General features: G+C 42.8%; 1 protein-coding gene across 4 annotated transcripts in view; it reads left to right on the top strand.

The window, feature by feature from the left end:
* The window catches only part of ZNF608 (zinc finger protein 608), a 110,161-nt gene extending 86,377 nt beyond the window's left edge, over positions 1 to 23,784 (top strand). For 2 of the 4 annotated variants that reach the window (XM_018050692.1, XM_013965358.2), the window contains 7 exons: positions 12,897 to 12,984; positions 13,492 to 15,934; positions 17,590 to 18,007; positions 18,582 to 18,754; positions 20,135 to 20,288; positions 22,151 to 22,232; positions 22,793 to 23,784. In XM_018050692.1, the coding sequence (XP_017906181.1) occupies positions 12,897 to 12,984; positions 13,492 to 15,934; positions 17,590 to 18,007; positions 18,582 to 18,754; positions 20,135 to 20,288; positions 22,151 to 22,232; positions 22,793 to 22,799 (3,365 nt within the window). In that variant the 3' untranslated portion in view covers positions 22,800 to 23,784. Of the gene's footprint in view, positions 1 to 12,896; positions 12,985 to 13,491; positions 15,935 to 17,589; positions 18,008 to 18,581; positions 18,755 to 20,134; positions 20,289 to 22,150; positions 22,233 to 22,792 lie in introns of those variants that run through there. The other 2 variants (XM_018050695.1, XM_018050693.1) reach the window with 2 other exon arrangements.

Raw genomic sequence — 25,942 nt, 5'->3', positions numbered from 1 at the left:
GCGTTTATCATGTGAGGCTAAATTTCAGAATCTATAAGTGAATTGGGGAAGGAAACACTGGCAATTTGGAATTTATTAAGCAAAAGAAAACCATCTCTAGGATATAATCATAGGACTTTGGAAACCAGCACAGTGTCCATGGGAGTGTTGGTTTACAGACTGTAAAACTGAGGTCTGTGGTACTGACTGCACGGAGAGAAAATGTTAGGGAATATCAAGGGCTAGAAGGGATACAGGAATTAGGTTACAGTTTGATGCCTTGAATCTTTCATCAGGTTTGCAGAAGATATGTCACCCAAAGTTAGCTGAGATGGCTGCATGTGACTGTGTATCCATGAGTGTGTGTATAGAGCATCTGCGTCCACATAAACACATGTATTTATACACACGGTACATAGAAGCATACAGCCAAGCAGTGACACCAGCGAGGCTGGTCAATCAATAACCAGCTAAGTTTTGTCCTGCTCCAGCAAAAGGATGACTTGCTCCAGTAAGTGCTAACAAAGGCGCTTTTCCGAGCTCAGCTCTCAGAGAGCACTATTAGTCACGCTTCATTAGGCTTGTTTACAGAAAAGAGCTGGTCTCTAAGCACGTTATTGAAATACTTGTAACTCTGTGGGGCTGTTTTCTTCCCTGAGAGATAAGAACTTTGGAATGTGGGGTGGGGGAGGGTGGGAAGACAGCCTCTGACCATTATCATGAAAACTGGTCTTTTCAGCTGGGGTCGGAAAGATGAGTTTGCATTTAACCTCTCTCTGCATCCCCAAGAGCTTTGCTGCTGGGCCTGGTTTCTGTTGTCAGGTGGTGGGGACCTTAGATTTTTATTTTTGATAATTTAGACACAGATGTCAGGGGTTCAGTTCACTGTTCTTGAAAACTTGATATGAGATTTCCTTACCCCCAGTCCAGAGATGAGGCTTCAGTGATTTAGATTGCATTTCATAGTGGTGTTATTGTTGGGTGGTGAAATGAGGAAATGTTTGCTTTAAATAATGGATAGGGTAGGAAGGATGACTTTTTATTGATTGAAATAGGTGGTAGGTCTAGAAATAACAAAACTCCTTTTTAAAAAAAAATGAAGTGTAGTTGATTTACAATGCTGTGTTAATTTCTGCTACACAGCAAAGTGATTGGTTTATGTATATATACATTCTTTTTTTAAAATAATGTTCCATTATGATTTATCATAGGATATTGAATATAGCTCTCTGTGCCATACAGTAGGACCTTGTTGTTGATCAAAAATAATACAAGTCTTTAATATTGGAATTTGCAGCCCCTAAGATTCTAAGAGACAGATACAACTCATGTACAGTAAGCCTGGTCACCAGGGATACAGGATAGTTTGTGCAGGTGCCTGTGTCTGACAATGCTTTCTCTGGAAGAGACACAGGAGGCCTTGTTTGATGCTGGCTTTATTTCTGAGGAGATTCTTAGTATGTTCACATCTCCCTCCACTGGAGTACAGGAGAGTCCAGAGGTGAGGAAGCCAGAGTTCATTTGCTGTGTGACTGTTTTGTGTCAGTGCGCATGTTAATTGCTTTCCATAACTTACACGTTCTTTGATACTCATATTATTCCTACTCTGTAGATGGAGAAATGGAGGCTCTGAGAGGTATAGTTCAAGGCGAAGCAGCTTTGAGCCCGGTGAGTCTGTCTGCAGAGCCATCTCTTCAGAAGTTCAGGCTATTCTACTTGACCTCCAGTGACTCATCCTTTCTTTTTCCTTTGTCCAATCCTTGCAGTAAAACTGACTGCAATCTGAGCTTGATTAGACTGGATTCCTTCAGTTTTTTTCTTTTTTTTTTTTAAATTACATTCTGAACCGGAGCCATAATTATGTGGCTTTACTTAGCAGAGGGTGTGAATTACCTCCAGCACTGCCTGCCGGGCATGGCCAGGTCCAGGTGAGAACAGGGAGGGTCACTGGTGACGAAATCCTCACCCACCCACCTACCCATTGCCTTTCATTGTGAGGGTGCGGATTTTGCCTTCTCTGACGTCTGCATCCCTTGTTTCCTTTTTATTTGTGCAAAGATGATGAATTTTAAGTAATATACAAAATACACCCTTCGTGTGCCATACACTATAATCAGAGCCTTCCTATTTGCTTACACACACAGAGCCTTCCCGTTTACTTACACACACACACACACACACACACAGTTGAGCCCTGTTTTTCAGCTGCTGTTGTAAATTGCTATTTTAAATTTCAGCAAGTGGAATAATAGCAGAGTGATCATTTCCAGTAAATGCTGTTGGCCTTTGTAAAGAATGGCTTGTTCAGAGGTTTTATGATTCACGGGGACACAGCTGGTGGCCAGCAGAGCTGTAGGAATGTGTGCTCTCCTGGGCCCAGTAGAGCTGCAGATGAAAAGGGCCCAGAGCTGGCACAAAAGCAAATAAGCGCTCTGGCTTTAAATAAAGCATCATAATTTATATGAAGCCTGGCTCTTCAGTCCCAGGGAGCTGCATGCATCAGTAGCAGCTTTTTGATGTGAGTGTAATTGTCAATTGGTTCCCACCGTCTCCTTGTATCTCAAGGACTGGGGATGGTAAGAAAGTATTTTAAAACACAGTCCCCAAATCTGCAGTTGTGTTATACAGATTCTGCCAAGCAATCCACTAGCATTTAAATCGGCTCATCACCCACTGAGATTGATCTGCAAGAGGTTTGGGAGGTAAACAGATGATGAAAGGTTTCTGAGAACTGATGCCTCCATAACCCTTTCCGAGCCAGCCTACCTCCTTCCCCAAATATGTGAGGGTTTTCAGTCTTAGATTTATTTCCTTGGCATCTTTCTGTTTCATTCATCTCAATGATTACTTCGCCTCTCCTCTTGCTCCTTATTCCTGCTCCTGCCTCAGGGGAGCATTGGGTAAAAGACAGACCGCAGCCTGCATCAGGAGCCAGGGGATCGGGCTGGTGACTGTTGAATTCCTGGCTTCCTGCACTTTTCTTCCCCTTTAGCCCCCGAGACCCCTCTTTTAGGGGCAGTGGTGTTGAGGGGAATGTTCTGCCTTCAGGATAGTCTGTCTTTGGTCTGGTTTTGCTGGTCTATTTCCCTGCTTTTCAAGTTGCAGAAACAGCATTGTGGAGATGCTGGCTGTAGAAGTTGTTAGCTGAAAAGATCCTGTAATTAATATTAAGTACAGGAAACGACTGGGCCTGATGATTTGAGAGGCCTGCATTCTTTCAGTTGCTTATCTTCAGTGGCCCGAGAGGCTGCAAGTGGGAGTGTGTAGAGGCTATTTCCTTCTCCTCCTGGGGGGAATGCTGGCCGTGTGCTGTCTGCCCAGGGCCCCTCCTGCACAGCTGTCTCCAAAAATAACCCTCTTAAAGGAATGATGTGTTAAGAGGTAATAAAATAACAACCATATCTTTATCACGGCTCATTGTAGGCCTCCTTCAGTAAATACTTACCAAATACCTTCCTCAAACTTTGAAATGCTTTTATTTAAAGGAAGAAAAGAAATTATTTCCCAGTGAGCTAATAATTGAGGCTTGTGAGACTGGATTGGGGGAGGGGAGGCTATTCTGTTACTGTTGGCATTGAACCCTCATCTTCCCAGGGAGAAAGAGAGGGAGGTGGGGAGGCCTGGGGAGAGGTGAGACATCATTGTCCTATTCTAATGCGGAAATTGTGCCTCGGAAAAGGAGAGGGTGCGAGAAACCTGCTGGCACTTGAAGTCATTCGTTTAAGTGCATCTTGGTTTCACATAAACCAGTGCCTGCCTGCCAAGGAGCAGAAGTTCAAGAACTTTGCCCCAGAAACTCAGAGTGGTGCTATTGCTTACGTCCACGTTATCAAGCCTCATGGGATACCTTACTGAAACATTCCATCAAAGACCAGAAATGAAACCTCTTTGTACAAATGTGTACATGTGTGTGTATGTGTGTAAATATACTCCGCACGTGTACCTGTTCAGTTAATGCATTTAAATTGCCCTAATTGGCTGTCTCAGAGACTGTTTTCTGTTACATTTCTTCTTTCTCCCTTCTGCCTCTCCCCCTCCTTCATCTTTTATCTCTTACCTGTTGTGCTTTGGCTGAGCCTTAATGGATCACAGTCTGAAAAGCGTCTTCTTGGGACATGAAGGGTGATTTTTGGTGCAGCCTGCGTGTTTGTGACTTGCTGCCCTTGTTGAAGCTAGCTAAGGGGCCTGTCCTCTCCCCACCCCCACAGTCCCAACAGTGGCATCATAACCTGTCCTGCTGGCTGTCCCCAAGCTGGGACTTGGCACAGAAACTAGTAGCGAAACTGCCTAAGGAGCACAGGCTATATATTGTGGTGTTAATGGCTGCTGTATTTGATCTAAGTGTGTGTGTGTGTGTGTGTGTGTGTGTGTGTGTGTGTGTGTGTGTGTACATATTTAAAACTAGCCTCAAGCCATTAAGCACAATGTTGCTTTAGGATGTGTGTGTCTACCTAACTTAAAAGCAATTTTTTTTGTAGTTATTACTGATTATATTTAAAATGACACCTATAAACTATGAAACTTGCTAAAACATAAGCACTAATTATTAAAAGAAGTAAAGCACCTCGAGTAAATATTATTTGGGCCCTAATAATCTACTGATCTCGAGTGTTTTGATTTTTTTTTTTAATTACATTTTGGACTCTCAAAATTTTAGTGAGTGCTGAAACTTGCGTAATTCTTGGTAGTGAAAATACCCTCATCATCGGTAGGCAGTGCAAGCTTCCATGCAAATATGTGGGGTGGTATTTCTGTGTTCCCCAGGGGTGCCTGACAAAAGCCTTATTCCTGCTCCCTCTTTGTCCCCACAAGACTTATTCACAGGCCATTGTGTTTTCTAGAAGTAGAGAAGGATAATGTTTCTAGGGAAGCGAGAAAAGAAAAGCAGTGAGAGCTTCTTGGCGCTGACCAGTCAGCTGGATATCGACCACCTGTCTTCACGGGAAAGAAATAGATGGCAGTGAATAAGCGAGAGTCTAGTTTTCCAAGAAGCTCAATGATTTTCCCAAATCAATACAGCTCATCAGGCCTCCGAACAAAGGCTGCAGGGGAGGCGACAGTGATGGAAGTGGCTCTGTGTTCTTTTGTGTATTAAACCATAAGACCCATGGGGAAACAAGGTTTCTTTAGCCAGTGGTTTTTTTTTTTTTTTTTTCCTTCTTTTTTAGAGCTTATTCTATGTATTTTGGGTGGCGGGGGCTCGTGGGGGATCCTTTCAGGTGGTTTTTTTTTTTTTTTTTTTAAGATTTCCGTAGATTGTATCCTGATGATCAAATGTACTTTTTAAAGAGATAAGCTAGTCAAGTAAGAAAGATACTGTCTTTAAAAATGTAGATTAGAAACAGCATTTTGCAATTGCTTCTTGGTATTGGTTTAGCATGTTTATTTGGATTAAGGTCTTAGATTTATTTTCTTGTTATTTATGGACGGGCTTTAGATGAACCAAAAAGAACTGTCTCAGTGTTCAGATTAACCTGTGGCAAATAGAGAATCATAAGTCTCCTCCCATAAATGAACCTTGTTCTTAATGTCCTGAAAATAACACCAAACCCTGCTAGGAATGCTGAACTGTCATCGGAGAGGTTATAATTAACATAGATAGAGTGGTGCCAACATTTTCCAGCCCTCGACAGAGACCTTTTATCCAAACCAGCGATTTTTAGCCCTTTGGTCCTTTAATCTTTGAGCTCACTGTGCTTTCCTAAAGCTGGACGTTAACACCAGAGCAGTGCGTCTCTGGGGTTTATGATGGGCGGCAGCACACTAGGGTATAAAGTGTTTCATTACACTTCCCCTTGTTAGTGCTGCCCTATCTCCCAACTCCATTGCCTCCACTATTTGTTCAGATAAAGCCCAGTGTTCAGGGTGACTAATCGCAGCACTGTGTTCCAGATGGTTTGATTACAGGATGTGGTTAAAGTGACTCTTCAAACATTCAGCCCAGCGGTAGAGCTCTTTTAAAAAGAAAAAAAAAAAAAAATGAATTTTCTGGCCACGTGACACTCCTGGTCCTGATGCCCTGTCTATCTTTAGCAGAGGTAATAGGAAAAAGTCCCTCTGCTGTTTGTCAGGTACCTCATTGGCAATCCGATTGTGACTTTAAAATCCCCCCCCACCCCCGGAAAGTTTGCTTTCCTGCGTAGCTCAGTTGGTAAAGCATCTGCCTGCAGTGCAGGAGACCTGGGTTCAATTCCTGGGGTTGGGAAGTTCCCTTGAAGAAGGAAATGGCAACCCACTCCAGTATTCTTGCCTGGAGAATCCCATGGACAGAGGAGCCTGGCAGGCTACATGGGATCACAAGTGTCGGACATGACTTATTGCTATCTTTCTTTCTTTCCAAGAATGATAAACTCCACTTTGACCTTTGAAGAAGACCTATCTATAAGGCTGGAAGCTCTGAAGCAGGAAAAATGAATGAGTGTACTAGACAAGACTTGGCTTTTTAAATAGTACCCATGTTGGACACAGTAAAGCCAGCACAACAAAATACGAGAGGGAGGGGATTCAGTACAGAGGAGAAGTGACAACTGTTACCTTGTACAGTAGTCATGTTGTCTAAAAAGAGTAACGTAATATCCTGAATATATGAACTTTATTCTGTACTTAGGAAGCTGCATATTGTGACATATTTATTGTCATGTTTCCTCCTAGGGGAGAAAAAAACATATATATGCACATACATACACATATACATACACACACAGAAGCAAAGGAATGTATAAACTTAAAAAGATGGTGCCATAAATGGGTTCCATTTTGGTGTTATTGCAGTGACACTTTGTTTCCCGCACAAGTGCACACCCTGGTTGTCCACATGCGGCAGTCTGAATAAGAGGGCCAAGAAACGATGGCAGAGACCAAATTTGGCATTTGCACTGCTTAGCAAAGACTTCTGTCCCAGAGATGAGGCACTTTACAGACTCTGCAAGAAGTCTTTAAATTGTAATATAAACAGAGTTTGGCTGATCCACTGGGAAATCAGGCATTTGCCCAGTTCTTGAGGAGACACCTTCACAAATAGCAGTAACAGTAATTCATAAACCATATTTATAACATCTTCAGAGCAAAATCTCTCCACAGCGCATGCCCATCATCTTTAAACTAGTGGGAGACGACGCTTATTGAAAAAGTATGGTAATTGTGAAAAGAAGACACTGGGTGGCATTCAAATCTAGATTTTCTTCAGTCATCTCTGATAGCCTCTGGGAGTTGAATGGACTCCCTCCGCGTGCTGGGCACTGTGCCCACGGATACGGTAGGTGCGGGACACTGCTCCTGTTTTCAAGGAATGGAGTCTGGCTGGAAGAGACAGGCCTCTTGTATATATGAGTGGAGTAAGTTGTGAAAGGGACCATGTAGTTTAAGTTAAAACAGTCTCAGCAGTATTCAAACGTTAAGAGTTTATTTGCTGCTCATCTAGTGTGGACTGAATTCAGTGTTCCTGTTGGATAGGGGTTCTCCTTGTCATAGGCTCCTAGCTAAAGCAGACTCTACCATCCTCTTGTGACCATCAGAGTCACCATAGTCTCTGTCCCAGCCAGCCAGGAAGGTGAAGAAATCAGAGGAATGTGCGTGGGAGATTCTTCTGGGCTAATCCTGGCAGTGGCACCTATCAGTTCATTTGCTTTTTACAGAACTGAGGGCCAGGGCTCTATCTAACCCATAGGGAGGCTGAAAAAGCTGCTAGCTGAGGACACAGAGGGAAACCATGGGTTCTGGGGGCCTCCACTGGGGAGAGCATTTGGATGGAATGTAGTGGGGACCCAGGAGGAAGTAGCCATTTTTAAATGGTGTACAAGGTCTTTGTGTCTGGAGAGAATTCACGGACGAGCAAATGTTAGACTTGGTCTCTGTGCATTGTCTCTTCAGTAGTGTCTGACTCTTTGCGACCCTGTGAACTGTAGCCAGGCTCCTCTGTCCATGGGATTCACCTAGAGTGGATTGCCATGCCCTCCTCCAGGGAATCTTCTCAACGTAAGGATCGAACCTGTGTCTTTTTCCTCTTGCATTGGCAGATGGGTTCTTTACCACTAGCCCTACCTGGGAAGCCCAGTCTCTGGTTCTAATTTATTAGAAGCCTTAACTTGCTTTGGGAATTTGGATGAGTCCATCGTTAAAGTTTTTTTTTTTTCCCCTCAGGGCAGTTAAAAATGTGGTATCAAGAATGATTGAAGAAACTCGTTTATGCTGGAGGGGGAAAAAAGAGGACAACAGGAGGTGAAGGGAGTGTTGACATGGTCACTATCCTTGCGTGGGTGACAGGCTGTCAAGGGCACTGTCTGTAGGGTATCAGAAGGCACAGCCAGGACCTAGGTCTTCAAAGACAGATTTTAGTTCAGAACCAGGAGCGTCTTTCTAACAAGATGATTAAAAAGGAATGGAACAGCCCTAGATACCAGTGAGAGCTTCTCCAACCCCTACCCCCTGCTCCTTTAGAGTTGTAGCACAAGGGAAAAGGGACACACAAATATGAGGGCCTTGTACCACCCACTGGCCTTTCACCCTTCAGTACCTTGTGACCTGTAGGTTTCTACTCTTATTATCAAATTCACTTTCCATATCACTAGCTCAGGTTCCCAGAGCAAGTCCTTGTTTCCTTATCTCTGCTTCAGTTACCTAGAGCAGTCAGATGAGGCCAGGGTTAGGATTACTGGTCTAGGAGCCTGGTTGCCTAAGACTTCCCTCTGAACAGGAACTTTAGGTGGGGCAGTTACTGTGAAAGTCTCATGCTGGGTCTAGTTGAATAAGATGGGTTAAGGGCCCTACTTTCTAGAATGGGTAATATGCTAACTGTACTTGTGCTTCTAAAATAGCAGGTATGCTTATGTTCTGTTTGCAGACTTTTGAAAGTATAAAGTCTGGATGGCAACCTATGGCTGATTCCATAGCACTAAATAGATTCCTAGTGTTGTATATACCCTGTAGATGTACGATAAATGTTTAATGGGCCTGACCATCTCTCTGGGATCACTTAACTGCTAAGTATTGACAAGAGGAGATAATAGAACGCCGTGAATGTGGAATCCTTATGGGATCTCAGGGCTCTTTTGGCTTGTAGAGGCAGGGAAGGGGCTCATGTTATAGAACGCAGATCACCTTCTTATTCAAGTGTCTTGTAGTGGTAATGCTTTGTGGGGGCGGCAGCTTAGATGGTGCATTAGGATCTAAGACATACCCTTAACACAAGGAAGAAAACTCTACGTGGGAAGCACACTCAAACCACCAGGTACTCTTTGCAGCTTTATTTTTTCTTCATGGGTAGTAATCTTAAGATATTTTTCAAATATAAAGTATTACAGGGCAGGCATTATTAGCATTTTGAGAAAAACCATGCCCAGTCTGTGGGTGGGAAAAGTGAAAAGTAAAAATGTTAGCTGCTCAGTTGGGTCCAACTCTTTGGGACTCCATAGACTGTAGCCCACCAGGTTCCTCTGTCTATGGGATTCTCCAGGCAAGAATACTGGAGTTGTAGCCATTCCCTTCTCCAGGGGATCTTCCCAACCCAGGGATTGAACCCAGGTCTCCTGCATTGCAGGCAGATTGTTTATGTCTGAGCCACCCAGGAAGCCCCATGTGGGTAGGAAGGGAAGATGATCAATCTGGTGGGATACTTGAGAAGATAAAGATGAAAAGGACTTGTACAGTGTCCCCAGCACCTGACAAATTGGCAAGATGTTTGAAAGAAGAAATGTGCAGTAAAATTAATTCTTTTGGAATAAATGTACATTTATTTTTAGTTTATGTGAGAAAAATAACCATACCCAGATTTATAAAATTTGAACTTTTAAAAGGACTCCTTTTCACAAAAGTATAGTCTGTTTTCTATCACCACGGGTTAGAAAGTGTTCAAGATGTGGTGACTTCAAAAAGATAAGTGCTTTATATGTTTTTTTAGAGTTCAACACTACCTTTGTACTTGGCCCCTCACAATAGGATGTTGTCTGAACATAGACTTCCTGACAAAGAAACAGTACGCTTTGTAGTTTATATGAGAAGGGTTCCTTAAGCCCTCATTCCCATACAGAGCAGATTGGGCCGCATAAACATGTGCATGCCTGTATTCTGCACGTGAATTCTAGGCTGACATAAATATTCCATGACATTGTGAAGTGGATTGTGCATATAAGGGAAAAATAGACCAAACACACGTATTTAATTAGAGAAACTATTCACATCTTCCCAGGATTAGAGCATTCATTTTGAGCATCTTTTAAAATATGGAGGGGATTCTAGGAAAACTAGCCTAACTTATTGAGGCCCTTTTAGGTTGAAAATGGACATTTTTTTAAAGAATTTTATTCCCACCAAGTGCTAATAATGGTGATTTTTACTTGTACTTAGATAGGTGTGGCGTCTAGAAACAGTATCAGGAGATGGGAATAGTTTTGCAGTGTGGAGTTGTTTCGCCTGTGATAGCTTCACCCGATAACTCCACATACTCAGTGACTAACTCCTGCATATTGGGCTCCGTCCTCTCCGGCTCCCAGGTTTCCCTTTGTCCTGTTCCAAGACCAGGAATTCGATGCTGAGGGTGGTGTGCAGGCTGGTGTGCTTCATGGAGCAACTTTGCGTGGGTCGTGGTGGGAAACTCAGCGCGGTCACGTGGACAGTAGCCTTTCATCACACGGATCAGCCCGCATTGATTTACGCAGCTGGGCAGCCCTCTGTCCCCAAGAGAACCCCGGCTTGGGGAGCGTGCCCCCGCCTCGTGGACGGTCCACCGCTGCGGCAGCCGGGCCGCCGCCTCTTCCCCCGGCGATACTCCTTTATCCCCAGCCTTTGCTCCGGGCGGCCGCCCTCGGCTCAGCCAATCAGACGCTGGCGTTCCCAGCAGGCGCCGGCCAATCCATGGCCAGCATTTGCTGGAAACGCGAAACCCTTAGGGGAAAAGCAATAACAAAAGCCTTTCACTGCAGACAAATGTTAAGTGTCTGCGCAGACTTTTCCTGTTTTTAATTTTATTACTGTAAGAATGGAGGGTTTGTTGTTTCTTTCATGTTTCCTTTCAAGCAGTTTTAATTATACATTTGTGCTACATCAGGGACTCAGGAACGCAGTGATTCAGCCTATTGCATCTAAAGCTAAAATGCAGTAACCTTCTGGCAATACAGATATATTCCTGCGCTGTAAATATAGCTGACATGCTAAAGAATTTTAAGCAGCTGCAAAGGTCTTTGACACCACACACAGTGCCCCAGAGAGCAAATGATGAGAAAACCAGCTCCGTCTTCCCCTTCGCCTGGCCTCCACCCCTCCCTTTTCCTGAAGGGTTGTGCTCATGAAGAATCCTTTCCTCCAGTTCTTCTGTCTTGTGCACATTTTTACCAAATGCCTAATTACCATTGACTCTCATCTCAATAAGCATTTTTATACTCAATGACTTGAGTGGTTTTTTTTTTTTTTTCCTGTGAAGGAATTAGAATGGAATCAACTATGATTTGAGGAAACGCTTACTTTCCTTCATGTCATCTCCCCTCCCCCCCCCACCATTGATATAGTGAGTAAATTCAGCTGTCACCTAAGTAATAGTAACACAGACCATATGGGAAACAATTTTTAAATCTCTTTTTGGGACTTTTGAAAGAAATCCTTTCTTCCCCACTACTTGAGTCCCAACTATCCAAATATTTTACCTGCTATTAAAGACATTCCCAAGGAAATGAGTCTTACCTTGTGAGGTGTCCCTTACCACAGAGGAGTTCAATACAAGTTCTCTGCAGAATTCAAATAGCAGTGAGCAAGTGTGTAAACCAGCTAAAAATAGACTTTGAGTATTATCTCTTGGTGTTTCCAAGGAAGAAGGGAGACTGGTGGTTTATAGAAACTAAGACACACTTACTTTATTTCTTTACCCTAATAGTTTATATATGTCTCAAAAGCAAAATCTACCTCCTTTTAATGTGTGCTTTTAAAGAAATGAGGTTTGTTTTTTTTTTTTTTTTTAAGGCACTTGTCCTCTGGAGAAATAAAGAGGATGTTATATTTTGTTTCCCTCTGACATTTGGTATACTAAGTGCACTTAAGTTTAGTAATTCACAGATGCAGTGCTAAATTAAATTGTCTGTCTGCAAAGCAGTTGGGAAAAGCAGAATGGCTTGCAGGAAACAAGTGTGTTCGTTTTGAGGGTTGTTTTTTTTTTTTCTTATCCTCTGTGGCAAATGCTTACTAAAGCTGATTCTAAAGATAACCTCAAGAGCAAACCTATTGTGTACATATATTTTCTTAAGAGGGCTATTTTAGGAGTCCTTAATATGAAACAAGACCAAACAGTGAAATAGATACCATGCTAAGGCTAATTCTTGTCTCACAAAGCCAGAGAGGAGAGGATTAGGAAGAATAAATCATAGCCGATTGTCTCCTATCTGAACTCCAAGCTCCCTCTTGCATGCACATCATTTTTTTCCCTAAATAAAAATCACCATTATTTTATATTATTGAATTGGAAACAAAACCGATTCCTTTCAGTCACTTTCTGTTTTAAGCACTGGTAACTGGCGCTTAGTTTTTGTTGGCTGCTTGCCAAACGAAAGCAATTATGTGTAATAATAGAAAAATTAAGAGGTGAGTGTTGCTGTTTTACAGCAGGACATGGCAAAAACCATTTCCTTCTGTCAGCAGTATCTTGATTACCCTCTCACACACAGCCTTACCCTTTTGTACCACACAAGTATGCTCATGAACACACACACACTTACACACACACACACACACACACACACACACACACACACACACATGATTTCCTGTGGGTTTTTGCTTGAGGTCACTGAAACCAGAAAGAGGAAGAATGCAAACCACAGCTTTTGAAAGCAAATGAGAATAGAGCTTTGCTGGTAAAAAGTACAGTAATAATAAATGAACTAGAAATAGGGTAATTTGTGCTAACCTTGGTCCTTCTTCATTACCCACTCCTGCAGGTGTCCTAGTGGTCAATGTCACGTGGAGGAACAAGACTTACGTAGGGACCTTACTGGACTGCACCAAGCACGACTGGGCCCCTCCCAGGTAGGCACGGGGCCTTTGATTTCAGCCTCTGTCTTTCTCTCCTCCTTCCTCTTCTTCCCCTCTCCTTCTCTTTGCAAGGAAACTACACAGAGAGATTAATAATACTTGAAAGTCAGTTTGTAATTGAAACCAAGCAAAAGAGCAATGAGCAATTCAGGATTGAACACAATAAAATGCAGATGCCACATTGCTTGTTTTTTGGGTGATCGCTATTTCCTGCCCCTCCTTTATCTCCTTTGTTTTCTTTTTTGTCAACATGGGAATTTGAACTGCATTGAAAAGTTAGCTACCTGAGCTGGTTTTCTGAGGAAGACCATAAGCCATTGGTAGCCTGATCGGTCATAGGTATTGAAATTGTCAGTGGAAGAATTGGGTGTCTTTTCCTCATCTGGGCCCAGTGCTCAAGCTGCTGGGGTGTTGACTGCTCTTTACTACATTGCGTGCCTTGTGATTTCACCTGGCTCCTTTGGAAATGCTCGTTTTGACCGCTGTTACTTGCTTCCCTAGGTTCTGCGAGTCACCAACCAGCGACCTGGAGATGAGAGGGGGCCGAGGCCGAGGGAAAAGAGCAAGGTCTACCGCAGCTGCCCCAGGCTCGGAGGCCAGCTTCATAGAGTCCAGAGGGCTGCAGAACAAGAACAGAGGAGGGGCCAATGGGAAGGGGAGGCGGGGCAGCCTCAACGCCAGCGGGCGGAGGACACCCCCGAATTGTGCTGCTGAGGACATCAAAGCCAGCCCCTCCTCCACCAACAAAAGGAAAAACAAGCCTCCGATGGAGCTAGACCTGAACTCCAGCTCCGAGGACAGTAAGCCCGGGAAGCGTGTCCGCACAAATTCCAGAAGCACTCCCACCACCCCTCAAGGGAAACCAGAGACGACTTTTTTGGACCAGGGCTGTTCTTCTCCTGTGTTGATTGATTGTCCCCACCCAAACTGCAACAAAAAGTACAAGCACATCAACGGCCTCAGGTACCACCAGGCTCATGCCCACTTAGACCCAGAGAACAAGCTGGAGTTCGAACCAGATAGTGAGGACAAGATCTCAGACTGCGAGGAGGCCTTGAGCAACGTGGCGCTGGAATGCAGCGAGCCAAGCACAAGTGTGTCAGCTTACGAGCAGGTGAAGGCGCCAGTGTCCCCTGGCTCAGGGAACCCCCCCGGCACCCCCAAGGGAAAGAGAGAGCTCCTGAGCAACGGCCCAGGTTCTGTTATTGGAGCGAAGGCGGGGAAGAATTCTGGCAAAAAGAAGGGTCTTAACAATGACCTCAATAATCTTCCAGTCATCTCCAACATGACAGCCACCTTAGACAGCTGCTCAGCAGTGGACGGCAGTTTGACTGTGGAAATGCCCAAACTGGAAGCAGAAGGATTAATTGACAAGAAAACTTTGGGAGAGAAAGAAAAGGGCAAAAAAGCCAACAATTGCAAAATGGACAAAAACCTCTCTAAACTTAAAACTGCCCGGCCCATTGCCCCTGCCCCGGCTCCCACGCCCCCGCAGCTGATCGCTATTCCCACTGCAGCCTTTCCAAGCACCACTACGGGGACCATACCCGGACTGACCACAGTTGTTCAGGCCACACCAAAGAGTCCTCCGTTAAAACCCATTCAGCCAAAGCCCACAATTATGGGGGAGCCCATCACCGTGAACCCAGCCCTCGTGTCCCTCAAGGACAAAAAGAAAAAGGAGAAGCGAAAGCTAAAGGACAAAGAAGGGAAAGAGACGGGGAGCCCGAAAATGGATGCAAAGCTGGGCAAACTCGAGGATGCCAAGGGCACTGGGAAAGATTTATCCGGACATTTTTTAAAGGACCATCTCAGCAAGAATGAAGGGCTGGCAAATGGACTGTCCGAGTCTCAAGAGAGTCGAATGGCTAGTATCAAAGCCGAGGCTGATAAGGTTTACACTTTTACAGACAACGCTCCCAGCCCTTCCATCGGGAGTGCCTCAAGGATGGAGTGCAGCACTTTGGTGAACGGACAGGCGCCCATGGCCCCGCTGCACGTGCTGACCCAGAACGGAGCCGAGAGTTCTGCGGCCAAGACGAGCAGCCCCGCCTACTCAGACATCTCCGATGCTGCTGATGACGGTGGTTCTGACAGCAGGTCAGAGGGCGTGAGGTCGAAGACCAGTTCCCCATCAGATATACTCTCTAGTAAGGACGGCGCTGCGAAAGGACATTCTTCAACGACAGCACAATCATCTCAAATGAAAGAGTCCCACTCTCCCTATTACCATGGCTACGATCCTTATTATTCTCCCAGTTACATGCACCCTGGGCAAGTGGGCGCCCCTGTAGCTGGGAATGGCGGGAGCACACAGGGGATGAAGATCAAGAAGGAGTCTGAGGAAGAAGCGGATAAGAAAGACAAGGCAGAGCAGCTCGAGGCTAAGAAAGTGGACCATAATCCTGCATCCTTACAGCCTCAGCACCAGTCGGTGATCACCCAGAGACACCCGGCCCTGGCTCAGTCACTGTATTATGGCCAGTATGCCTACGGGCTCTATATGGACCAGAAGTCTCTGATGGCCACCAGCCCTGCCTATAGACAGCAGTATGAGAAGTACTATGAGGACCAGAGGCTGGCAGAGCAGAAAATGGCCCAGACTGGGAGAGGAGACTGTGAAAGGAAAAATGAGCTCCCTTTGAAAGAGCTGGGCAAGGAGGACAGTAAACAGAAAAACATGCCATCGGCCACAGTCTCAAAAGCTCCCTCTACTCCGGAGCCTAACAAAAACCATTCTAAACTAGGGCCGTCAGTGCCTAATAAAACTGAGGAGACAGGTAAATCGCAGCTTCTCTCCAGTCACCAGCAGCAGCTTCAGGCCGACAGCTTCAAAGCTAAGCAGATGGAAAACCACCAGCTTATTAAGGAGGCTGTAGAAATGAAATCTGTCATGGACTCTATGAAGCAGACAGGTGTAGACCCAACCTCGAGATTTAAACAAGTAAGATTGGGGAGCGTGGCCCCCACAGGGAGAGAGCAGCCTGAGATTTGTACATGGCTGGTCTTGATCTGGTTAGAATTCTTCACAGGAAATCAACCAAGGGTTCCTTAGGCTGGATTTCTCTTCTCTTGAAAAGTGTTTTAAATGACTCTCAGGATTTCTTGTGTATCTCTGAAATGTACATTGATCCCTATTTCCTAGTCACGTGGTATAGTAAAAAGAATCTTGGCCGTGTGCTTTGCAGATTCATGTTCCCTGCCTTAACTGATTCTGATGTCCCTTATTGTCTTACTGAGTCCAAAGTGAGGGAATTCTATCCTGTGGTGGCTGAGGTCCCTTCTAACTCCAAGATTCTGAGTCTGAGAACTCAAATAATTTGTTCTTTTACATTTCCAAATTTATTTTGGCATCTTCTGGGGATATTAAGACAGGGTCCTTAAATTCACATTTCCTACTTACCTTTTTAATGAAACTTGGAGTGTCTTAAGGCGTCTAGACTTCTGTTTTATGTGCTACGTGAAGGGCCTCAAAGCAGGGCTCAGTGCCTCTCGCTTGTGAGGAGAGTGAGGAGGTAAAGGGATGGGCCTCGGGCAGTCATCCCAGAGCCCCGCGGTCGGCCAGCCTGAGGTTAAATGTGCCGACACCTGAAAATCGGTCACCGTGAAACCACACGTGTGCTAGCATTTTCTGTCACGATTCAGACGTCCTGTCTCAACTGTAGTCCCAGAAGTATTAATTCTGGTATTTCCCAGCACCCCAGCCCTCACTTAGAGGGGGCATATAGAGGTCCCCGGTGAATCAGAGCAACAGAATCCTTTCTTCACGCTTATTTCTGCCCCAAAATTGGGCCTTAACCCTAAGCACCCAGTGGGTTTGTAGCATGAATGGGATGGGTTGCAGGGGAGCCACAAAGACCATTTTAAAGACCCTCAGTTTCTCCACTTCTGGAGTCGAATCAGGCTGTGACATCACAGGGCTGCATTAGAACTGTACAGTTGCAGGGGGGTGGGTGTGTGTGTTATGGATGCCTTTGTTTCCTAGTAGTAAAGCCATAATGTGTGGTGTTAATTTTTAATTTTGTTTTGTTTAAGGAAACGATCTGGTTTATATTCAGCCTCGGCTGCAGTAGATGAAGGAAGTGTATTAGGAAACCAAGAGTTTTCCCTTCTAAATGATGTTAATTGATATAATTACTTAAGCTATATTAAAACTTAAACAGTAGGTAAAACTTATTAGTATCAGCTTGAGTTTTTGATGTTCTTTTTACCTATGTAAGATAGTAAGGGAAAAACAAGAGCTAGATTGAGTATGTCTGAGGGTGTTATTTAATGTTAAGAATTGACATTAACACCCCAGCTCTGAATTCCAGCCAAGCTCAGTTTTGAAGCCCAGCTCCACAAACTGAGCAGCATTCTGACCCTGATATTACTTGAGCTTTAAGAGCTTTGCTTTTGTCTTCTGTAAAAGAGATTATTAATCATGCCAGCCTTAGACATCATTTCTTCGTAAGAGGAGGCAGTATAGCTCACAGGGTAAGCATATAAATAAATATTACCTTAGTATTAGAAGTAATAGTAATAGTGCTGTCATGGCGATGAATGAGTTTTTCTTAAAAATGTTAATTTAATTTTAATAAGTCTTTTTTCCAAAACCAGGATCCAGATACAAGGACATGGCATCATTATGTATACCAACCCAAATACCTGGATCCACAAAAGTCAGAAGAACTTGATAGAGAAAAGAAATTAAAAGAGGATAGTCCTAGAAAAACCCCCAACAAAGAGAGTGGTGTGTCCAGCCTTCCTGTGTCGTTAACAAGCATCAAAGAGGAGCCCAAAGAGGCCAAGCGTCCTGATTCTCAGTCCTTGGATGAGGGCAAACTGAAAAACGATGATCGGAAGACTCCCGTGAACTGGAAGGACTCTCGGGGGACCAGAGTGGCTGTCTCCTCGCCCATGAGTCAGCATCAGTCGTACATACAGTACTTGCATGCTTATCCTTACCCGCAGATGTACGACCCCAGCCACCCTGCATACCGGGCTGTCTCTCCCGTCCTGATGCACAGTTACCCTGGTACGTGTCATGGGTTCTCACGGTATTGGAGGGAAGAGGCTATGTTCAAGTACTAGCTGTTTTAAAACTCTGGATAAATTAGAGGCTTCAAGAGTGACATTGTTTGGCTTGTTTTTAATGCTATTTAAAGATGTCCCTAAGGTGAAATGGAATTAATGGCAGATTTTTTTTTTAGATGAAATGTGAAACTAGCTGTAGTTTCCATAGGATCTGATGGTTTGCTGTAAGCTATGAGACTGACAGGTAGTTTATTGCCTAGGCATACATTCTGAACACTTCCTGTCATAATCATTACAGTTATTGTTCTTTTGTCTTAATTGCACACGTAAACAGATGAAATGGCTGTAAGCTCGTTCTCTTTTAGAACCTCTGATCATCAGGATGGGTTAACTGGGAGAAGAGAATCGGAGAACCTCAATACAGTTTAAAGACGATATAGCCCATGCTTATCGGAATATTCCCTGTTTTTAAGATCTCCGACTCTTAGCCCAAATTCATGTAACCCAAATGGTTTGTTGTTTTTGTTTAAAGATGTCGTTCGTAACTTGATGTGACATTTGTTGTGTGTCTGCAGGGGCCTATCTCTCTCCAGGATTTCATTATCCTGTTTATGGGAAGATGTCAGGGAGAGAAGAGGCAGAGAAAGTCAGTACCAGCCCTAGCATCAACACGAAAGCAGCCCCTGAATCGAAAGCACTGGATCTGCTCCAGCAGCATGCCAACCAGTACCGCAGCAAGTCTCCTGCCGTAAGCTCCCTGTTGTTGTCACTTAAAAGCACTGTGCTTTAGGGGGAAAGGGGACAAGCGAGAGAACGGTCTTGAAATAGAAATGGCTTTGGAACCCAGCTGTGATTGAAGAATGCTGTTTTGTTTTGTGTTGTTTCTTAATAAGGAAAGAATGGCATGTTCAAAATAAGATGCTTTCACACACGAGGGGAAAAAATGTTAAAGCATGTATGGTAGTAGCAGCCTCTTCTGTTGGACAATCTGTTACCTTGCTTACCCAGGAGGATGCTAGTCAGCCAGACATTGAAATTCATAGGAACCAACCTTCGGTGCAGAATACTTCTGATGCACTCGTGTGCTGCTGAGTCACTTGGCTAGAGTCACTTGGCTAAAGTCACTGTATCCATTCTGCCTCAACACTGACTCCTCCACACGTCCCTGTAACTCTGCTGAGGTGATTCAGACATATATCTTTGTGAAAGATGGCTCTGCTTCCCCACTCCCTGCAAAGAAAGTCCCGGAGACGATTGGGAAGAGAGAAAATAGGAAGGATGTGGTAGTTCTGGTCTAGAAAAAAGAAGGTTGGAAAGATTAAATATAGGCTTCGTGATGTGTATCTGAGTGTGTCTACCTGAAACTCTAAAGAAGCTAAAAAAAAAAAAAAAAGATTTATGCATCTTTACCTGTGAGCACTCCTTTGAGTATAATGTTTTTTTTTTTTCAAGTAAGAAAAAGAGCTTTAGTGAAAGGCTGATTAAGTTCAAATGGGTAAAAAACGTCTCAGAAACACAGGCTCCTCAGTCAAATTATGATTTTAGAGGACTGGAGCTTCTCTGAGTGTTCAAAGATGGAAAGATTTTGGAATTCTTCCGGAGGCACAGGGCAATGGTTTCATGTGCTTGATATTGATGTAATATATAATATTAGGATGTGTGTTCTCAGTGGAGCCCAATGTAAAGATAGGTTTAAAATTGTGAGATAAATTCTCCTCACAAAATGTAGTTAAAATAGAAGAGTCATCAGAAAATTTGACCTTAAAGAGGTCTTTGCAACACCTTCTTCTCCTTAATCCCTATGTGAAACTTGTTTTTAGGAAGAAATTGGGTCAATTCTAACCCTGCAATTATGAATGGGAATAGAGAGGTCCTCTTATTTCAGTCATTTGAGGAAAACATTGATGTTGCTTTGGCGCAGAGCAGGACTATAGTGTTGGCTTAATTCCAATTGAAATGCATGTCTTTTGAAATGATTTACCATTAGTAAAGAATTTCTAAGAGTCTGTGTATTTACTTTTTTAATATTAGGAGCACCCACTGCTGAAGGGACCAGGGAGGTTTACTACACCCCTCCAAATTGTTGCTCAAAGGATTAAGGGGAGAATGTCTGTCTTTTCTTTTGCAGCCTGTGGAAAAGGCCTCAGCTGAGCGGGAGCGGGAAGCCGAGAGGGAGAGGGACCGCCACTCCCCCTTTGGCCAGCGGCACCTGCATACTCACCACCACACCCACGTGGGCATGGGGTACCCACTCATCCCTGGGCAGTATGACCCTTTCCAAGGTCAGCAGCTCCATGCTCCTTGTGCCTTTGTTCATCCTGCTTTGAAAAACAGTTGCCAAAACTGCCTTTCTTGTCTTCAAATACAAAGGTTGAGCTTGGAGTTAATTAGCTCTGGGGTGGGATTTTAACACTTCTTTCCTGGTATATCCTTGGGACACAGCTAAGGCTATTCCCACATCTATGTGTTCTGATGAGACGTGAAGTGGCTACCACTTAATAATTGTCGCTTATTGATGTTATTGGTGGTAGGCAGTGTCTGGGGCACTGAATATAACAATCAGAAGATCAGAGAGCTGCTGCAGGAAAACTGTGGAAGACAGGGAGGGATGGTGGGAGGGTTTGGTGAAATGACTTCCCTTGATCTCTTCAAGCCTCCAAGTTGCTCCTTTTCCCAAGGAAGTAATGGGAGTCATGTGGTCAGGGCCAACGCTTTTTATAACCTAATCCTGAGACTTCCAGCCCTTTGCTACTGAAACTTGTAGTAAAGAGGAGAAACTGACATGAGGAACCACAGACAGTCTGTGGTCCCAGCTTTGTCAGCTCGTGGCCTGGGCAGAGAGTGGCAATATCTTTACCAGTAGAGGACTTGCTAGGACCATGCTGTCTTAGCTTTGACAGCAGTAACAAAATACCATAGGCTTTATGGCTTTAAACAACAGAAATGTATCTCCTCATAGTTCTGGAGGCTGATAGTCTGATACCAGGGTGCCGGCATGGTTGATTTCTGGTGAGAGAGCTCTCCTCTGGGCTTGTAGATGGTCACCATCTTGCTTATGTGTTCCTGTGACTTCTTGGGGGACCAGGAGGTAGGGGGAAGAGAGTTACTATCTCTTCTTTAAGGACACTAATCCCACAAGATCAGGGCCTTACCCCTAGGACCTCATTTAACCTTAATTACTTCCCGTATAGGTCCCGTATAGTCACTTTGGGGGTTAAGGCTCCCACGTAGGAATTTTGGAAGGATACAGATTGAACTATGGACAAGTATCTGCTTGCCAGGTTCCTTCTTACTCTGCTGTCTGAATACGAGATAATACGTTTGAAGGTATTTCCAAAAGTAGGAAGTGCTGTCCAAATGTGAAAGGGTCATTTTAATGTATTCATTCCATGTTACTTGGTGTCAAATAGTGGTGGTAAAGAAACCGTAGAGAGCATAGAAGGAGTCATTTCCTCAGGGTTTACTTTATTTCCTCTACCTTTTTTCCATGATTGTTTTCTATAGAATTTAAAAGAATTTCCTGTTAGGCAACTTCATGCCATTTCGATCTATTATATTCTCTTACTGCTCCCCTGCTCTTGCAGGGTGAAAGTTAAGACTGTTTCTAAGTTCAATTCAGTGATTCCATGTACCTTATGGGATGCATTGTGTTCAGACACTGGGGAAAACATTAAAGTGATAAAAGTTATTATGAAAGTATTGTATTCTAAGCAAATAGCGTGTCGCTCCTATAATTCACTGTGACTTTTGATTCCTGTTGTTACCTGGTACCTATTATTTCTCCTGGGCTTCCTATTCAGAAATGCGTGCAAACCATTTAGCACCATGCAGAGCCAGAGAGATGGAATGCTGTATTCTCTTTGAATAGCTATTAAGAAAACCACAGAGTATTCAATGAAGTGATGGATTCTGGTTAGACCGAGCAGTTTGTAGTCTGTCCTTGCTATATGAAACATTTCGCGCGCGCGCGTGCGCGCGCACGTGTGTGTGTGTATGTGTGTCTGTCTGTCTGTCTGTGTGTATATGTGTGTGTGTGTGTCTGTGTGTGTGTTTACAAACTGGTCTGCAACCTTTCACCGTTGGACCTGCATCTACTCTTAACCTTTCTGAAAGTCACAGAAACCCTGCATTTTTCCCCCATTAGGCTTGACCTCTGCTGCCCTCGTTGCCTCTCAGCAGGTGGCTGCACAGGCATCTGCATCAGGAATGTTTCCTGCACAAAGAAGGTAAATAGCATCATATTTTGAATCAGTTTTCTAGATAGATACATCGTAATGGGTGGGAGAAAACAAGTGTAGGCTTTTTAGACCAAAAACTTAGCTCCTAAGGGTTTCGTATTGTTGTAGTGAATGTACTTATTACATCACCATGTTTCAGATGCAGCTTCTATACCATGAACCTCATTTTTATAGCTGTAATGTACATTAGTAAGTAACTGATCTGTTTCTTAAACAGTTGAAACTTTCTTAAGTTGTCTTCAGTGCTTTGTTAAAACTCCCTTTGTTTTATTTTGTTTAAAAATGAAGTTGCAACTGAAGGAATTTACTCTCATAGTGCTAAAGCAATGTTTGTTCTTTGATATTTTCAGTTACTGCTCAAGTTGTTTTAAAAAGGAAAATCATTTATTTTTCATGTTGTATATCATTACCCTTGTGTTCATTCACTTTCTCTGGGATTGAATTCCTTGAATTGAACGGGATTAAAATGTCTGTTGGTCTTAGAGTTTTCTTATTTTCAGTGTCAAATGTGGATGGAACATTTACTAAGGTTTTCTTTTCTTTTGCAGAGAATAACAAGATTGGAAATGTACATTGTCATGTGACTGGATCACATGGGGAAGCGCTTTATACAGACATCAGTTCCATGGTGTTAATTTGAAATGCCTTAATGGCAGGCAAAAACCAGTCATTTCATTTTTGTAAATTACAGATTTTATCACAGAGTAACAAATGTTGCTGTAATTAAACTTCTGTTTTATATATATATACGTATACATATATGTATATATACATATATATATATATATATTCTTTACTTTTTGTATCAGTAACCAGGCTCGCACACACAGGGTCTGCTGCCAAGTCGCAAACCACTCAGTAAAGGAGATAAAAAACGTATTTGTCAAGTTGGAAAGTGTTAGCCTCAGAAGGCTGCTTACTTTCTTTTTTTTTTTTGTTTTTGCTTTTCAATTGTAAATAAATAATGTTATGTATCAGTGTGCCTGAACCTTGCATATCTTTCATGTAATTCCTATAAACCCCTCAGAAAGGCTAACTGTGATGATGACACTTTGGTACAATTTAGATGTCTATATGGTGGCTCCTGTTAAGACGCATCAGTGTAAAATGTTCCTATAGTCACTGTTTGTACTTGTGTATTGTGGAAAAAATACTTTTGGAAGGCATGGGGTTGCCAGTACCACAAAAACTGTGTTGTATATAATGTAAAGATTAAAGTGGGGAAATAATGAGCATCTGTGAATAATGAGGTGTCATTTTTGATAATCTTGAATGGCAAATAACCCAATAGCCTGCATACCAGAGACATCTGTGATTGTTCTATTACTTGAATAGTCCTGCAGTTTTGTTTTGTTTTTTTTTTAATGTTTACAATTATCCAGTTTTAGAAGAGAGAGACTTTAACGCCATTGCCTGGTTACTTGTTTTATGCTGTAATCTAGTTTATTTTATGTAAAATGTATATTGAATGCTTTCCTTTTTTATACCTGCCTTAAATAATTTGGCAATCAGAATTAAAAAGGTTTTTTTTTTATATATATATAATGGCTTCTTGTCTGTCTCATATTATTTCTAGCTGGCTGATAATATTTATTTTCAAAGAACAGTTCCTTAAAATCTATGAAGGTCCAGTGTGTTAAGATATAGTACAAAGATATTAACTTTTCTTATATGATACCCAAGTTTAACAGCCAAATAGTGGATTTAATTCAGTGCATATATGTATCTTTATTGGGTACTTACTCTAAACATGAAATGTAGTATCACTACAGATTTCAGGTTTCTGTGGTATGGAATAATGGATAATGGAATTATCTATGGATAATTCCAAAGATGCTAGTCTTGTGGACATGTGGACAGTAGGTAAAATGTATGAAAGGTTAGTCAGCTGGCCATTTGATGGACTTGTCATGAAATTGTTTTCCTGGCATACATTATGCTGAATATACAGAATTAACTGCTTCCTCACTTTTTTTCCTTTCTTTGCTTCCCTCCTTCCCTTTCTCTCTCCCTTCTTTTCAGCAAGTGCTCTCTGAGCACCTACCTTATCCCAGGCACTGTACAGGTGCTGGGTTACAGCCATGAACAAAATTCCTGTTTGCATTTTCTAGTAGGTCTGGGTAAGCATAATAAAGTGTGTAAGTAATATGCGGAGTATGTTAGATGGTTGATAAATGCCCTGGAGAAAAACAAAGTCTGGGAGTGGGCCTGAGGGATTGGTGGGTGTTTACAAATAGAATGATGGGGAAAATCTCTCTCAAGGAGATGAGGAAGCAGCCATGTGCATCTCCAGGGAAAGCGTTGCAGTGGGATGCAGAAGCGGAGCCAAAGCCCTAAAAGTGGGGATGTGCCTCATGTGTTTGACTGGTTGATGCTTCATCCCAGCTGTAAGTTTTAATGATTTTACTCTAATTGCTAATGATGGTTCCTAAGCTGACAGATTTTGTCTTGGTTTATTTTGGTTAGTTCTACTGAGGGGCCTTTGCTTCACATGTGAATAGACATTTGCAATCAAAAATACTTGCTCTATTTTTGGAAGTCACCTGAAAACAATTTTTGTTAGGAATATCATCCAACATTTTTTGTGGTGTTTTATCCCTATGCTTCAGAGGATTTCACCTATTTTTCCTCAATCTTTAAATTTATCAAATTTTTTCAGTTCTTAGACCACATCTTGATGTATCCTTGAAGACCTAATGTAATTTGTCTTATTTCGATTAAACAAGTATGATTTCTCTGTTCAGAATATCATTTGAAGTGTGACTTTTGGTTGCCTACATGTTGCCTCAGTTCTAGAACTGACTGAACAATTCACCGTCAACACAGAACCAGAACTAAGGTCAACTTACATCTTCACCAGCCGCATTATGATGTTCCTGGTGGTGGCTGGGGAATACTGTGGATTCCTCGTGGTTTTCCTGCCTTTAGTAATAATAAAAGTCATATGGAAGTTCATCTCATCTGAGCTATACAGAAGTAGATATATGCTTATTACATAGGCTTTTAATTATACTTCTAGTTAGGTGCCTAAATAGATAGGATATAAACATGGACATCAGACCATGCTTAACTCTTCTACTGTAATAAACAGGAGTGCTGAGGAGTCCTGATAAATACAAAGAGGTGTATGACCAAAGGCATATTGCAACTTGAATAGACTCTCCCCCCAGGCTCTTACTGGAACATTATTCATGACTGGTTTCCATTAATCACTGAATGAAGTTTTGTTTCTTCCCCTTACTGTTCCAGTGTTGTCCCTGCTGATGACAACATGAATCGCCAAAGGCCAGAGCTTGTTTATATTATGTGTGCCATTTCTCTGGCTGAGTACATAGTCAGTACTGAATGGTAAATTAAAGATTCCCAAAAGACAAGGCTACTTGGCTCTATTATATTACTATGATGAATCTGCCATTAATACGGTTCTAATTGTTTTACTTTTATAGACATAAAATCATTCCCCTTAGTGACTAATAATAGGGTTTATTGATTTTACTAAACATTATTCATTCCAGGCCTGCTCATATCAACTTGTCCTGAACATATGCAAAAAAGCCTGCAGTGCTAACACAGTGCAAATTAACTTCATGGAGAAATGAGACCGAAGAGTTGTTTACAGCTGTGGTCCCAGCGAATACAGAATATTAAAAACAAGGTAATAAGCTCCGTATAGAACCATTTGTTCCTAGATTAGGATC

Source organism: Capra hircus, chromosome 7 (genome assembly GCF_001704415.2).
Source record: "Capra hircus breed San Clemente chromosome 7, ASM170441v1, whole genome shotgun sequence".
Lineage (NCBI taxonomy): Eukaryota > Metazoa > Chordata > Mammalia > Artiodactyla > Bovidae > Capra > Capra hircus.
Note: the sequence above shows the minus strand (reverse complement) of the source record. Positions and strands in the feature narration are given on the sequence as shown.